Source organism: Panthera tigris, chromosome D4, assembly GCF_018350195.1.
Source record: "Panthera tigris isolate Pti1 chromosome D4, P.tigris_Pti1_mat1.1, whole genome shotgun sequence".
Lineage (NCBI taxonomy): Eukaryota > Metazoa > Chordata > Mammalia > Carnivora > Felidae > Panthera > Panthera tigris.
This window is the reverse complement of record NC_056672.1, coordinates 6,814,931-6,832,233: the sequence shown is the minus strand read 5'-3', so window position 1 is coordinate 6,832,233 and position 17,303 is coordinate 6,814,931. Positions and strand designations below refer to the sequence as shown.

At 45.6% G+C, this 17,303-nt stretch overlaps 1 protein-coding gene across 1 annotated transcript; it reads right to left on the bottom strand.

Moving 5' to 3' along the window:
* Positions 1-1,357: 1,357 nt before the first annotated feature.
* AK3 (adenylate kinase 3) lies at positions 1,358-17,287 on the bottom strand. Its single transcript, XM_042964132.1, has 5 exons — positions 17,029-17,287; positions 10,699-10,818; positions 9,522-9,694; positions 8,859-8,977; positions 1,358-4,883 (listed from the first exon to the last, which is right to left on the bottom strand). The coding sequence occupies exons 1-5, from the start codon at positions 17,177-17,179 to the stop codon at positions 4,763-4,765; spliced, it is 684 nt and encodes a 227-aa protein (XP_042820066.1). The 5' UTR covers positions 17,180-17,287; the 3' UTR covers positions 1,358-4,762.
* Positions 17,288-17,303: the final 16 nt, after the last annotated feature.

The window sequence follows — 17,303 nt, the reverse complement described above, 5'->3', positions numbered from 1 at the left end:
ACAGGAGCGAAATCCCTGATTTCACTGACATGTTTCTTGAGCCGTTACTTTCCATTCCTTAACTCCACTTTTCCCCAGGATTTGCCTGGAAGCACCCAGATTGTTTTGGATTTCATTTGCCGCCTTTAAGTTAAAGGTATTAAGGACTGACTACCGGTAGGAGAGAAGTGATCAGCACACTGAATAAGCTACTCCTGAAGGGTTGTTCGGTTTTGTTCTCTGAAACAGGAATTCTGGAAGAGCTATTTAAGGTGTAACTTGCAGGTGTGTGTGTGTGTGTGTGTGTGTGTGTGTGTGTGTGTGTATGTTTTTTTGTTTTTTTTTTTTACATTCCAAGGGAAGTGTTCTGGGTTTTGTATGTAAGTGTGACTGGGTTTATTCTGGGAACCACTGAGGAGTGCCATAATTTGCACTTAAAGACTTTAACTTTCACATATTTAGTAGTACATTAGTACAGAGGTTAGTACTGAGCACAATAAATTGACACTTTTTATTTTTCTTTATTTTGCTTTAGTACCACAAACTACTTTTAAGAAAAATGTCCTCTTCTCTGTTTCTTAAGAAATAATGAGTGTACTAAGCAAGGGGATAATTCACATTTCAAAATGAACTTTGGTGGGCTGTCCAGACAGATGAAATGTCCCAACAGATGATTGAAAGGATCCATCAAAGACTTTTGTTTATTTGGTAAAAGTAAGCTTCTAACAAAAGATTTTTTTTAATTGGGTTGCTACCACTCTATTTACTGCCTGTTAACTCCGTGTCATTTTATCTATGGTAGTGGGGAGAATACGAATTTAAAATTATTCTCTACGAGATAGAGATGGGTAACATTCTCATCCAGTTACACCATTAGTGGGCTCTTTCAAATTTTGTGTAATAAGCTCACAGTGTCCTATAACTTACCTTTAGGAAAACTGAGTGTTCTTCAGCAGTCCTGTTCCCCCTTTAAAAGTGAATTAACATGACGTGGCGCCTGGGTGGCTCGGTCGGTTAAGCATCCGACTTCGGCTCAGGTCAGGATCTTACAGTTTGTGAGTTCAAGCCCCACGTCGGGCTCTGTGCTGACAGCCCAGAGCCTGAAGCCTGCTTCGGACTCTGTGTCTCCCTCTCTCTCTGCCCCTTTCCTGCTCACGCTCTGTCTCCCAAAAATAAATAAACATTAAAAGTGAATTAACATGGGGTGCCTGGGTGGCTCAGTAGGTTAAGCATCCGACTCTTGATTTCTGCTCAGGTATGATCTCATGTTTCCTGGGTTCAAGCCCCACATCAGTCTGCGCTGATGGTGCAGAGCCTGCAGGGATTCTCTTTCTCTCTTTCAAAATAAATAGACTTAAAAAAAAAATGAATAATGGGCTGACCAAAGAACATGAATCTGGTTTAATAAGTGGATTTTTTTTACAGGATGAAAAAACTGTAGATTGAGACAAAGTGATCCTGAAGTTAACCTTGGGGTATTTTTTGAGAAAAATAAAGATGTCCGTTTACTATTCTCAAAAATCAGTCACGTATTTCAATTCTTAAATTGATTCTGGACAGAGATGCCCTTGTCAGATTTAAGCTTAAGGCTGTTCATTTCGGTTTTGCATCAATGTGATACGCGTTTTAAAACCCTGAAAATCCTTTGCATTGATTTCCGTAGTGGACATTTGTTACCACGTCACAGGTCTCCGAAAAGCAGACTCCTCGAAGAGGTATTTGCTTGCTTGCTTAAGCTGATGGCGGGGTGGCGGGGGGTTGGGGGGGGCGGTTACAAACATGAATAAAATGTTGATTATGAATTGCTTAGCGTCTAATAGTGAAGTCAAAACCATTCTCATACGCCTTGAAGAATTAGATTTGAACTTTTTTCTGAGTATGAAAATGATAAAATGATTGGATCGTTCACTTGGTTTCTTAAAACAGTATGGTTCTTCCTGCTGTTTACTATTCAAACACTTAAGAGTCTTTTGGTAAAATACGAAACATCATCAAATTGATTTCCTCGGGTAAAATCCTTCCAAAATACAATTTGGCACGACAATTTAACTTTACCCAGTGCTACATATATGGGAAAACGTGATCGTTAGTTTACAAAAAAAACAAAAACAAGGAGTCAGGTATGCACTCTACTGAGCATATTGGCTTTTACCGTGCTTTAAACATTTTAAACTAGTAACTTCCAAAATCAAAATCTTGAATTGCAAAGTTAAGAAAGCTATTTATTTTGTCAACGAGAAGACACAACTTACAAACATGTTTTAAATACAAATTTATTCTTGATGTTGGTTGCGGGTACTAACAGCAATTTCAGGTCTGTAATCACCATGATTTGTTGTTAACATAAGTTTTGTCACAGACTATTGAATGTCTCAGATGTTTTGCTGGAATGCCATTGTAAATACCTGGCTGGAATATAGCTATGGACTGGGGTTTAAAAGTTTGAGCCAGTATTTAACCCATTTCAAAAGAGAAATGGGAGAATATTTGCAGATGGTGTTGCCAATTTGCATTTCCCACAGCACATTCTGCTTACGAAAGGTGAACCAGAACAACGGGTACCCCAGAACACAGGGTCGTGGGCTGAGGTACTGTCCTCACCAGCCTTTTAACTAAGGCACGGCAGCTTCTCCTCGCCATGGCAGTCAGCTCTGGACATACTTCCATGTGGCACTTAAATCACGACGACGGTCACTGAGCTTTTCAACAATGACAGTCTTCATCAGAACTGTCTATGACATCAACTCGGCATAAAACAAGTTCTCTTTATTTGCTTTAATAAAGCAAAAAAGTAATAGTGCGAGCATTTCCCAAAGTAATGGACGTACGTGCAAAACCGGTTACGTGTTCTGAGGTGGGGAGGGAGTGGTTACAGGAAGAGGTCTTACTTTCGATAGCCATGTACTTCTGCCCCTTTTTGAGTTCCAAATCCAAGTGTGTCCAGTATGCCTGCAATACTACAGCAGGAGATCTAGCTTAAAATGAAACCAGCCTCTGTACTGGTTTAAGACACAGTTTTAATTTTAAGACAATTATTAGAAAGTAGTCACTAATTCGGAAGCGCGGGAGACATCAGGGCAGCAGAACAGAAGGGTGGGATGGAGTCAGCCCTGTGGAATGCTGGACACAAAGTAATACCCGCAGTTCTAAAATTCACTTTTATTGTAGAACATTAATACTCATGTACCTGCTAACCCAGTGGTAATTCCTAAGCTTAGTAGTTCACAACCGTTTTAGAAAGCACATAATATTAACATTCAAATAAAGCATCGTAGAAACTTTTGTAAAGAAATGCTTACTATTTTTAAAAGCCTTGGTCCATTCTGAAAGATTAACATTGAATTTTTAAAAATCGGAAGAGAAGAGTTTCTCCCTACAGAATAAAGAACAACTTGCTGGCATGTGTATTTTAAGCGCCTGGAATAAAATGGGCCAAATGTTCACAGGCAGTTAACCGCTTGTACGAGGACTCGTTTCGTTTGACTCAGCACCAGGTAAATAAGAGTAAATATGCCCTTGAACATGTGGTTGGGTTTCCCCTCTGCCTCATCGCCCCGCTCTTCCCAGCAGGCCACGGGACGGAAGCGTGCATCCTTCCTGCCCCGCTAAGAAACCAAACTGTCGTCACTCCTAGATGGCTGCCCAGCATGCAAACACAGTTCTCCTGCCAGACGACGGGGCAGCAGGGAAAGCGAGGTGTCCGCTTCTCTGATGAACAAAGAACTTCAGCAAACTCAGTTACCTTCCCGGTCCTTTTCAGCCTTTCAGGTAAATCCTTCTTCATTGCTACACCTGATTACTAATTAGGGTTGTTCCCTCTGTCAAGGGAATGCTCCCCAGGCACACCTGTTCCTACTTCCTGATGGCCAAGTATGCTTGCTTCACTTCGGGCCATGGCTTTGCTTTTCTTTTTGTACTTTAACTGGTTACTCTTCAACGCAGAAGTTACACACTGATCAGAAACTGGCAAGTAGGTCATATTTCTGGCAAGTAGCACATATTTCTTAACCTGAGTAACACCCAAAAACATAAGACTGTAATGACATTTTCTGTGGACAATTCAACTTCGGTGCTTCTGCAAGAACTTCTAGGGTCACTTTCTAACATTTTCCTCAGGACACGTATTCTCAAAAGACAACATGTCATAGGAAAGTAGTATTTTCCTATATGCTAGTTTAATACAATTGTATAGCAGACTGAAAATTCTGAGTAAACTGAAGGTATGTTTAACGACAAAATAAATACAGCAAAAATGGCTATGCTTGTAAGTTTCTTAGTATAAAGGCAGCAGTGAATTTGCATTCTGAAACTAATGCGCGTTTCCTGTTGTTTTCTGGAATTTGATAGACCTAGTGTCTCAAAAAACCATGTACCATAATGCTAGTGATGCCGTTTTTTGGGCAACAGTCTATGCAAATTTCTCTGATGAGATACTTTTCAGAGTGACGTGGAATTTTTTTTATTAGCTTTTCCAGAGAAATAAAATTTGTATCACTTGCTCTTCTGAACAAAACTTACGTTATTTCCGATTGCTCTTTTAATTATCCTTTAGAAAAATTTTCAGAAGTGAAGACATATCTGATATTTTTTAATTGCATGCCCATAGAAGATAAGTGGATAAAACACACTGGACGGAAACATGAATCTTCGTCATTGGACATATCCTTAATTTCCAGAATAAAATCAGTACAACTGAAACTAATACAATTTTCAAAAAAACTCATACATGGCAGGCTCCGGACGAGGAGCCCCTGCTCATCTTACTGGTTTTATGCACTTTTCCTCATGGAGTAACTGATGCTTTCTGGTTTACTTGTGGAACCCTTGTTTGTAGGAAAGCATAGACATAGGGCCAGATCTTGTTGGTTTCTGTTCCGGAGAATGTTTCCAACACCCCCTTTTTCCTAAAGATGACAAACAAAAAAACACAGGTCTGACTCTTCCTAATGAGCTTTTTCAAAGTGATTGTTGTTGTTGTTTTCTTTTTTTAAATGTTGATTTATTTTGAGAGAGAGAGCAGGGTCCGACACGGAGCTCAAACCCACGAACCATGAGGTCATGACCTGAGCAGGAACCAAGAGTCAGACGCTTAATGACTAAGCCACCCAGGTGCCCCTCAAAGTGATTCTTCAAAGATGATGATGTGAGGGGCGCCTGGCTGGCTCAGTTGGTAGAACATCCAACTCTTGATCTCAGGGTGGTGAGTTCAAGCCCTTGAGGGGTAGAGTTTACTTTAAAAAAAAAAAAAAAAAAGTGGGTTTAGGGGTCTCAGTAAGTAATCTGTGATCCAGAGAAAGAGGCATTGGCTTAGCGTTGGTAAACCTAGACTTTAGTTTCAGCTGTGCCCTCTGGCTTATGGAAACAGTCACTTGAAAAATAGTAGCACTTATTTATTGAGTATGTGCTCAGTGTTTTAAATATACTGGCTCAGTTAATCCTTTCTGGAGCTCAGATTCCTTTTGTTACTGATACAACTGTGTGTTTAGAAAGTAACAGCCCAGATCACACACGGAGTAGCTCCCCAACACGGGGCCTGTCAGATACCTTTCCTTGCCTCTACTTCCCCACTTGCAAAACTGCTGTCTAATACTTGCTTGTGCTTCCTTCTTTTTGCCTAGTTTTATTTCTTCCTCTATGCTATCCTTTCACATTTTAGAGGAAAAGGGAATACAAAGTTTTTATTGAGCTTCCTATTGTGTTTCTCCATTTTTCCCCAGGCAGATTTGTCTGGCTTGCCATCAGACCAGCAGCCAGTGTCTGTTTACTCCTGGGGGTGAGATCAGAATCCCAGGGTTGCTCCTCAAAAGAGACTCCCTCCAGACATGCTGGCATTACTCCCTTTGCTTACCCTCCTCCTGCAACCCACACGCACACAGTGTCTTCAAGGCTGAACCCCCCTTTCTTCCTGAAAACAGGATCATCGTACCTCTGCAACCTTTCACCTGGTTTTCAGAGGCTTCCCTGGGGACAAAAGCATTCCTCTCTTGATACCTCATACGATTGGCCAGAGTTAAGACTAACTTTGAGTAATTCCCACTGTTTTCTTGGTTAAGAAACATCTGCTAAGGAAAGACACTATGCAAATAGTGTAGTCTCTGCATATTAGAAGCCCTCCTAAATTCACAGGCATCTTGTCAAGCTTTCAAGAGAACAAGTTTCTTAACTGCTGTGGCCTCCTGAATCAAGCCAGTGTTACAAGTGAGTTAATTACTGAGGGCACAAGTGCAGGCACCTATTGTATACAATTGTATACAATCCTAAAGCTGTACCTTGGATGAACATGTGCCCTTTTAATTTCTATGTAATAAAACCTGCTTCAACTGTAGGTCCTTTAAAGAGTAAGAACATAAAGCTGTTTGTTAACACAGACCTAATTACTCTGTAAATGTCCCACTGCTGAAAGAGTTTTAAAAACAAATACAACTGTCAGTATTTAAAATATCAGTGCAGGGGCACCTGGGTGGCTCAGTCGGTGAAGCATCCGACTTTGGCTCAGGTCGTGATCTCGTGGTTCGTGGGTTTCCGTGCTGACAGCTTGGAGCCTGGAGCCTACTTCAGATTCTGTGCCTCCCTCTGTCTCTGCCTCTCCCCTGCTCACGCTCTGTCTCTCTTTTTCTCTCTCAAAAAATAAATAAACATTAAAAAAATTAAAAATAAACAAAACAAAATATCAACGCATATTGATATTCCATATACCACTCTTAGTTTTTGGTTAAGTCCAGCCCTAGTTCTGCATGCGGGCGTTCAGAAGGAAAAGCTTCAATTAATGGCAAGAGGTAGCAAAAGCCGGAAGCCTGGAAAGACCAGGTTTATCTCCTAAGACAGGGACCTGGATCCTTATGTTTCCTCTCTGCAGCTTTCCCGACCCCTCTTCCCACATCGGGAGAGAAGTAACCGGTGGTTACCTCCACGAATAGGCTCGCAGGGTTCTTATCTGCTCAGCAACAATGCCTTCTCCCTTCTGCTTACTTTTGAGTGAATAACAAAACTCCTTTTGGGAAACACCACCTTCACCACACCAGGTCCATGCGATTTGGGTGGGACTCTCCCCACTTCCCAGCTTCAAGAATGGACGTGATCGGGGCCCATCAGTGCTGACCAGAGGGCTTTTGCTGCCAAAGACGCTCTCTTTTCTGCTCAGTAGCTCAACTGGTAGGAGATAAGCCGGGGTGTTGAGAGGCTCACGGAGGGACAGCCCGCCTGAGATCGAAGCCGCCAACATGGAAAAGTAGAGCCGAGTGTGACCGGGGCCTGAGGACACTGTCTGAACACCGGACGCAGGAACTATCGTTGGACCTTGTGGTTACAATACATTCCCCTTTTGCTCAAAGTTAGTGTGAATTAGGTTCCTGGCTGATAGCAGCACACAGCACGTTGTACGGTAACCACGATCTACCCAGCTCTCAGCCTCCCCCACGTATGGCAGATACACAACTTCCTGGGGGCCCGGCCTTGATCCGTGTGGACCAACGTTTGGCACGGTGTCAGCAGAGGGAATAATAACAGCAGCTACCACGGAGTGGTTTATTAGTGCCAGGGCCGCGGGAAGTCTTCACGTGGATTCTCTCAGTTCCCTTAATAACCCTATACGGTAGGTACTGTTTACTATTGCTCTGACTTGACACACACAGAGAATGTGTGCCACAAAGGTTGAATGCCTTGCCCGGGGCCACACACGCACAGCTGGTAACCAGTAGAGACGAGCTCATTCTAGCAACCACGGAGTTATGGGTAACAGCGACCCCAGAAAGTGCCCTGGTAATCTCGCCCTCCAGAAAGTACTACTAGAATAGTCTGGAGCCTGCTGCTTCAGATTTCGCTGCGTACCTGCCCCGTTACAACAACACCACTGATTACACAGGGTTTACTATGGGGCAGACACAATCCTAGGAGTTACACACACTAACTCACCCTTTCGACCCGCTATTCTTACCCCCATTTAAGCAAGAGGTGAAGACCAGGTGAATAAACAACGAGCGGGGATTTGGACTTGGGGAGTCTGGCTCCAGAGTCTGCTCCAACCACAACACCGTGCTGTCTTGACTCTGAAGCACCGTTCAGGTAGTGCGTGTGGGAAGGGAAAGGGGATGGGAGGGATCCCTCCTGCGTAAGCGGAGGGAAAGCCGGACTAAGGAGACCGGGTCACAGATTTATCCAGGAGAGTTCCCATAGGTGTTGTGGGATAGGAACTTCCTGAAGAGCGGACGGAACCGTGTGAGAATATAAGCTTTCGAAGACTGAGCCAAACGAGGGGAGGAGAGGGAGCCGCCTGAAGCTTCCATGCGCCCTCCAGTGGCACAGGTGGCGGGCATTCCTGGACTCGCCGCCCCAGCGCTCACGGCAGCCCGCCCTTTACCTGCCAGCAGAGTTCGGGCGACGTCGGTCCACTCCGAGCTCCAGGTGGGGACCGGCCAGTCTCCTCCCTCCCAAGCAGGGGCCGGCTCCAGAACGAGCGGTCACCTAAGCCTGAAACAGTCGGTGCAAGGTGCTCCCTGACCACAGCGGCTGCTCAAATTGGTGCAGTCTTCACGACGTGTGGGGCTTTTGTCCACTGGGGGGAAAGCTGACCCCTCAGCCCTCCGTGAAAGAGGACGCCCTGCCTGTTTCCTGGCTACTGTGTGTGAGCACGCGGGGAGTCTAAGGACAAAGCCCACAGGAAGCCGGGAGAACGCCAACATTCTGTCCAGACCTCGTGGTGACCGAAGCCCAGCCTACCTCCGGGACTTCTCTGTCACACACGCTACATTTCCCTTACCGTTCAAACCAGTTTGAATCGGATCTTCTGGTATGTTAGCATTCCAGCTGGAAAGCATGGGCTAACTGAAAACCGACTTGGTGTTTCATCACGCAAGAGAAGCTCTGAAGAGCGACAAACTCACTGGTAATATTCCAGGACCGGCTCTGTTTGGACTTCGTACGCCTTCAGTCTCCTGACAACTGTCTCTGGCTTATCGTCCTCACGCTGAATGAGAGGCTCTCCAGTCAGGTCATCAATGCCCTATGGAAGAGTTAGGAGAGGCTGGTACCAAACATCTCAGTTTTGAAGCACAGTTTTATAAGCAGCTAAGTGATTTTTAAACATCTGTATGCAAGTACGAAGCACAAAAGCGTGCTTTCCAGTAAACAGAAGCAAATGCAAACATAGATCATTTTGCAGCACAGGGCCATGAGACCCCAGGATCATCTCAGCCTCTAACTAATTTCGTACGTACGCAGAATGAATCAGCTATAGACTGGGAATCTGAACTGCAAACCCTCTCAAGTGGTCACTAATCCTTATCACCCCAACTCCTAACACACCGCCTGGCACGTAGTAGGAAATCCGCAAATACTTCTGAACGAGTACCAAGCCCCCTGTCGCTCCTGGGGACTCCTTTCCCAACAAGCTGAGTGGACTGGACTCGTCCACTGCGCCAAGTGACCCCAGAGCGTCCCCCTGGAGCTTTGGTCAGGCGTCACAGAACTTCCGTCTGTGAGGGCAAGAGGAATCAGAGACCGTCCGCTCCGTGAGAGGCCAGGCCAGTGCCACCACAGCCACTCACCACGGTTTTGGGAGGGTTGAACTCAATGTTGTAGACTCGGCCGCTGGCGGGATGAATCCAGCGAGCAGTGAGACGCTGCTTAATGACCTCAAAGGGCACGTTCAGATTAATCACCGTGTCTATCCGATAAGCTCTGTCCAGGGCTTCTGCCTGTGGAAGTGTCCTTGGAAAACCTTTACAAGTTCAACAACAACAATGACAAAAGAATAAGGGGAGGAAGGGAGTGGGGGAGGAGGGGAGAGAAGCAAGAGGATTCATTAATGTTGAACAGTCTGAAAACAAAGCAAGAATACCAGGCAGGCTGATCACAGCTGTAGGGCAATTGGGATGACGGTTAATTCTGTGAGTCAACTCGCCTGGACCATGGGGTGTCCGGATACTTGGTCAAGTGTTACCCTGGGTGTGTCTGAGAAGCTGTTTTGGGACAAAAGTAACATTTAAGTCAGCGGACTAAGTGAAGCAGACCGTTCCCCTGATGTGGGTGGGCCTCGCCTAAGCCACCCAAGGCCTGAACAAACCAAAAGAGCCGACTCTCCCCTCCAAATAAGGGGGAGTTCTTCCTGCCTGCTTGCCTGCCCTGGAGTTGAGACTGAGACCTCGGTTTTTTCCTGCCTTCGACTCCAACCGAGGCCAGCTCCTCCTGGCTGTCAAGCCTGCTGGCCTTCGGACTGGAGCCAGATCGCCCATCGGCTCTCTTGGGTCTCTGCACGCTCACCCTGAAGATCTTAGGACTCTTCAGCCTCCATCATCATGTGAGCCAATTCCTCAAAATAAATACCTGTCTCTCTCTCTCTCCCACCCCCCCAGACCTGAGTATCAACCTGCCCTCAAGGATTCCACCACACCTCTGGCTGGGGAACGTTCACAGCTGGACTGTAAATTACTCTCCACCGTTCCTTCTCCCTTTTGTCGTGACCCTCCCTCACCATAAAATATTCTCGAAGGAGGGGGAAGGAACGAGTCACATCTAAAAGGAGCACAGAAATCGTGTAGTCCACTTCTGTCGTTCCCTTCAGATGAACAAGCAGGTCCAGAGAAGACGAGTGGCCCAAGTCTTCAGGGTGCTGGATGGCGGCATTCAGGCCCCCTGCCCACCAGACGTGCGTCCATAGCCACGAAATGCTCCTTCTCTGCCCACGCTCCTCTGGACAGCTGAGGCGCTCCCAACACCACTTACCGTCCAACAGCCAGCTGCACTGAGTGAGGTTTTTCAGCTCGTGTAGAGCCAGCCGAGTCATGACATCATCTGGGATGAGCTTCCCTTGGTCGATGAAAGTCTTGGCTAACACGCCGATTTCTACAGCAGGGGAGGGAGACAAAACCTATCAGCAGGTGTATTTGTTTTATCCCATTCCAGACCCCCTAGGAAACCGCTAAAGGGGACCTCTGGATAGCACACTCATGTGATAATGTGCATTGTCAACAGAAGTTGCAAAATAATCTACACCTATTTCAAATTCTCTATTATATAAAAATACATAAATGCAAATGTATAAACAGAAAAAAAAAATGGAAAGCCACTCGCAACTCGTTAATAGTAGTCCTCACTGGCGCCTGGGTGGCTCAGTTGGCTGAGCGTCCGAGTCCGACTTGGGCTCAGTTCCCGACCTCACGGTTCTTGAGTTTGAGCCCCGAATCGGGTTCTCTGCTGTCAGTGCAGCACTTCAGATCCTCTGTCCCTCTCTCTGCCCCTCCCCTGCTTGTTCTCTCTCTTTCTCTCAAAAATAAATATTAAACAAAAAATAGTAGCCATCTCTGTGTGATATAAGTGATTTTTGTACATATTTACACTATTGGGTATTTTATAAATTTTCTATCAGAAAAAATATAATAATAGAAATTATTTTTTTAAGTTTATTGTGAGAGAGAGAGAGTGGGGGAGGGGCAGAGAGAGCTGGAGAGAGAATCTCAAGCAGGTCCCCACTCAGTGTGGAGCCCAATGTGGGGCTCAATCTCACACCTATGAAATCAAGAGCCACCCAGGTGCCCCAGAAATGATTTCCTTTTTATTTTCTTTTATTAATTTATTTTAATGTTTTAATGTTTATTTTTGAGAGAGAGAGAGAAGCAAGGGAGGGGCAGAGAGTGGGGGCGGGGGGGGGGACAGAGGATCTGAAGCGGGCTCTACATTAATAGCATACAGCCCGGGGGTGCCTGGGTGGCTCAGTCAGTTGAGCTTCCGACTTCCGCTCAGGTCATGATCTCACAGTCTGTGAGTTCGAGCCCCGTGTCGGGCTCTGTGCTGACAGCTCAGAGCCTGGAGCCTGCTTCAGATTCTGTGTCTCCCTCTCTCTCTGACCCTCCCCCATTCATGCTCTGTCTCTCTCGGTCTCAAAAATAAACATTATAAAAAAAATTTAATAGCAGACAGCCCCACGTGGGGCTCAAACTCACAAACCGTGAGATCATGACCTGAGCTGAAGTCAGATGCTTAACCACTGAGCCACCCAGGTGCCGCTATTTATTTTTTTAAGTTTATTCATTTATTTTGAGAGAGAGAGAATGAGACTGTAAGCAGGGGAGGGGCAGAGAGAGAAGGAAAGAGAGAGTCCCAAACAGGCTCTGCACTGCCATCACGGAGCCCGCTGCCCACGAACCGTGAGTTCACGACCTGCACTGAGGTCAAGAGCTCGACGCTTAACCAACTGAGCCACCCAGGCACCCCTAAAGTGACCCAGCTTTTTAAATGAACACACTATAATGTTCATAAAAGTAAAGGTTTGGTGTGCTAGTTGCTTTTCAAATATACTTTGAAATTAAAAAATCGTGTCTACCTAAAATTATTTCTTGAATGTCAATACCGCATGAGGGTAAGTGTTTAACTGGCGCTCGAGGAGACGGGAGTGTTCATCCTGGTCTCCCAGCAACTGTTGTTTATTAGTGAGCGAATTCTTCAACCTCTCCTGAACTCAGTTTCTCATCTTTAAGTGAGAAGGCTGGCCTAATGTCTAAGGGTCAGATTCAAGTCTCCTGACTCCAGGGTCAGGGCTGGCCCACCATTACTACAGGTTTGCTACTGTCAACAGGTTGTCTTGTGTCTCCAGGGTCCTTATCACATCCTCTGGGCTGATTTTAAACTTTTTAAGCTTTAGCTATAGGGGCGCCTGGGTGGCTCGGTCGGTTAAGTGTCCAACTCTTGATTTTGGCTCAGGTCATGATCTCACGGTTCCAGAGTTCAGGCCGGGCGTTGGGCTCCATGCTGACAGCTCAAAACCTGCTCAGGATTCTCTCTCCCTTTCTCTCTGCCCCTCCCCTGCTCACACTGTCTCTGTCTCTCTCAAAATAAATAAACTTTAAAAAATAAAAATGAACTTTAGCTATAGATGACAGCCGTAGGTTATAAAACACAGCACCCTCGGGGCGCCTGGGTGGCTCAGTCGGTTAAGCAGCTGACTTCGGCTCAGGTCGTGATCTCGTGGTTCGTGGGTTTCTGTGCTGACAGCTCGGAGCCTGGAGCCTGCTTCGGATTCTGTGTCTCCCTCTCTCCCTGCCCTTCCCCCGCTCATGCTCTGTCTCTCTCTCTCTCTCTGTCTCAAAAACAAACATTAAAAAAAACTTAAAAAACAAAAACAAAAACACAGCACCCTCATGAAATACCGTATTTATAGAAACTCCACAACAGGGACTTGCTATTGGAAGGACATAAGTATAGGCAGAGATGCTACGAAACATTCATGTACAGGGATAGTCATAATGGTATTTATTACGGCAGAGAATGGTTAACAACATAAATGTCCAAATAACAGGGAAATGTTAGAAAATTAAATATATCATTGTTAAGACCGCTTCGTGGCATGTGAGCATGCTCAAAGTAAGTGAGAAAAAAGGGTATATAAACAATCATTTAGAATGCAACAATTTTGCAAATACAATAGAACCTTGGACTGCACGTAACTTGTTCTGCGAGTGTTCCGCAAGACGAGCAAACATTTCTAATGAATTCTAACTTGATAAACGAGCGATGTCTTGCAAAACGAGTAGTATATGATGCCAAACGTCACATGATCACAATTGCACCCATGGTTCTTGAAATTCACTTTGATATATGAGTGCTTTGAATCGCAGGCATGTTTCTGGAACAAATTATGCTTGCAAACCGAGGTTTTGCTGGACATACAAATGCAACAGAGAAAAGAGAAAGAAAAAAGCACATAAGGCACTAAAGGATTAATTACAATTGTATCTGGGTGTTTTAATTAGGAGGACTTTAATTTTCTTTTGTATAGTCTCGTGACGTGTTTTTCTTCCTTTATAGTAAGTATAGTTCACTTCTAGTTTTTTTCAATAGAAGACAACACCTCTTTTCTGGCTCTGATCCTGTGGGAAAGATCCAATCACACACACAAAAGAGAGAAAGAGAGAGAGAGGGAGAGGAAGGAGAGAAATATTCAAAGAGAAAACTATTAGAAGAGAAACATTTTTATTGAGAATATGTTCTTAGTCCTGAGATACTGAACATCTGTAATAACAATCTCCTGAACGCCTCCCTAAGCTCCACTTTGTTTTCTTTGGTAAAGAACTGTGCTTTTTAAAGACTTATTAAAAATGAGCAGATGCCTGAGGCAAGCTGGACGCCTTTTCCCATGATGCTCTCTTCCCTCCCTCCAGCCTCCTTTCTCCCTGTGGAGCCAGAAAGAGGACAGCAGGCCCGTCAAGGGATGTTAAGGATACACAAAAAGCAATGTTTCTTCATTTTGAAAAAAAGTTTACAATTAGGTGAAGCCAATTAAAGCTTTAAACTTAACTTTAAAAAACCTTTTATGTTTTCACAAATTAAGGTAACTTGAACTCTCTGCTGAAGGTGTTCTTTAAACACATCTTTACACCTCACTGCTCGAGTTATTTTTCAGAGGGCCCCTTAAGGATTATGCCTTCCTAGTGTGCCATTCCGGAGGCTGTTTATTGTTACCTAACTACTGAAGTATGTTGCATCAAGAACATTTAGCAAGCAGGCCAAGCAATTTAACCTTATTTAGAAGCGTTAACTAATGACAAAACATTTTGTATGTTTTAAAGGATCAACGTTAGAAGAGAAAAATGAAAACAGCAATTCGCTAGACTAGGTGCTGAACAGAGAAATCCAAGAGAACTAAAAACATTGAGGTGGTTGTTTTTCTTCCCGTATTTGTCTGCATTTCGAAACAGACAAAAATCCCACCGAAAAATAAGCTAAATGCTCATCAATAGGGGATTAAACAGACCTTAATATTCAGCAAATAGATACCTAAGTAAGCATTACAAGAATGAAACAGATTTTTACGTTTTGATGTGGAAAAACATCCTAGATATAAAGTGAAAATACGCTGGTGCAGAATACATACACAGTATGATTGCGTATTTCATAAAATAAGAGATATGTAGGTTATACACACACCTATATACACACATACCTATACACACGTATGTGTGTGTGTTATACACACACATTTTTTTTTTTTAATTTTTTTTTTTTTTTAACATTTATTTTTGAGACAGAGAGAGACAGAGCATGAACGGGGGAGGGTCACAGAGAGAGGGAGACACAGAATCGGAAACAGGCTCCAGGCTCTGAGCTGTCAGCACAGAGCCCGACACGGGGCTCGAACTCACGGACCGCGAGATCGTGACCTGAGCCGAAGTCGGCCGCTTAACCGACTGAGCCACCCAGGCGCCCCTACACACACATTTCTAAAAGGAAACACGAGATCCTGTTCCCCTGTGAAGAATGGGACTGAGGCAGGAAATGAGAGAAGATTTTACTTTTCATTTCATGTACTTCTGTCCTTTTTCCAATTCTTCTTTTACCTCTGTAGGCATTACTTCTATAATTTTTTAAAAGCAGGTTCAGGGGCATGTGGGGTGCCTGGGTGGCTCAGTCGGCTAAGCATCCAACTCTTTAAAAACTTTTTTTTGTTACTGCTTATTTTTGAGAGAGACACAGTTTGAGTAGGGAAGGCGCAGAGAGAGGGGGAGACACAGAATTCGAAACAGGCTCCAGGCTCCGAGCTGTCAGCACAGAGCCCGATGCGGGGCTTGAAGCCGGGAACGGCGAGATTATGACCTAGTCTGGAGTCGGGCGCTCAACCCGCTGAGCCACCCATGCATCCCAGCATCCAACTCTTGATATGGGCTCAGGTCATGATCTCATGGCCTGTGAATTCCAGCCCTGAACTGGGCTCTTTGCTAACAGTGTGGCCCCTGCTTGGTATTCTCTGTCTCCCTCTCTCTTGAGCACTTGCTCACTCTCTTCCAAAAATAAATAGATAAAACTTTAAAAAGATGAATGTGAAAAGGAGGTTCAGGGGCACCTGGGTGGTTCAGGTGGTTAAGCCTCAGACTTTTGATTTCAGCTTGATCTCATGGTTCATGGGATCAGGCCCAAGACTGGCTCTGGGCTGATAGCGCAGAGCCTGCTCGGGATTCTCTCTCCCCCTCTCTCAGCCCCTCCCCTGCTCTCGTTGCATGCGTGCACTCTCTCTCTCTCTTAAAATAAATAAACATTAAAAAAAAAAAAAGGGTTCAAAATGAGTTTTTTGGAAGACAAAGGTCAACACCTTTGAGGAAAAAAACCTCATCCTACTGCTGACTTTTTAAAAACACCTTTCGTGGGGCGCCTGGGTGACTCAGTCTGTTAAGCATCTGACTCCTGATCTCAGCTCAGGTCTTGATCTCAGGGTCATGAGTCCAAGCCCCGTACCGGGCTCCACCTTGGGTGTGGAGCTGACTTTAAAAAGATAAGTAAATAAAAATAAAACATAAATACATAAAAGCAGGTTTCTTAAGAGATGATTTGCACTGACATAAAACTCATCCACTGTATAGAATTTGACTGGATTTGGCACTGAGTTATCAGAATTTATCTGGCACGAGAAACGAAACTTCCGATAACTATGCCCAAGAATAGCTTTCCTGTCTAAGAAATCTCTGGGGTATCAAAGATCTAAGCCAATTTTTGTGACTACAACGAGCCTAAGAAAAATACTCGGGCCTTCAGATTATGGAAGAAACGTCAGAACCAGAAAATCCCAGTGTAACAAAAAAAAAAAAAAAAAAAAAAAAAAAAAGGAAGATCAAACCCTTCAGGTCAAACTTCAGTCCTCCAGGTTAAAGGGCACGTGGAGATCAGGCCACAGCACCCGAGGGAGCAGCAGCGACTGGAACTGGACGTGCTTCTCTAACAAACCAAGCAAGCGGTTTACTTTGATCTTTGAACTTCGAACTCGTCCTCAATTCCTAATCTCTTTCACCAATAACCCGCCGGAAGCGGCCCCCGGCCCCCGGAGGCTGGAGCCTTCGGGGCGCAATTGCTCAGCAGCTAAGATCTGCCCCGCTGGGCAGCGGGAGGGGGTGCCGCGTCCGCGTCCCTGCGCCCGTAATCCCTGCACCCGCACACCCGGACCCGTATCCGGGGGTCTCGCTTCCGGGGGTCTCGTTTCCGGGGGTCTAGCTTCCGCGGGACCCGCATCCCCGCCAGCAAATCCCATCCCGGGCTACGCCGCGCCGCCTCCGCTCCGGCCCGGGCTCCCACCTGTGCCCCGAAGCATGTTGTCTCGGAGCAGGTCCCCGCTGGAGAGGTGCTTCAGCGCGAAGTGCTTGGTGATGCGCGACGACACGGTGCCCTTGCCCGAGCCCGGCGCCCCCATGATGACCGCGCGCAGCAGCCGCGCCGACGCCCCCATGGTCGGAGGGAGCGGCCCGGGCCGCGCGCCCTGGGGAGTCCGGCCCGGCTGCGCGCTCGTCCGGGTGTGCGGTGTGCGGTGCGCGGTGCGGGGCCGGCCGGCAGAAGGCGGGCGCGGCGCCCGG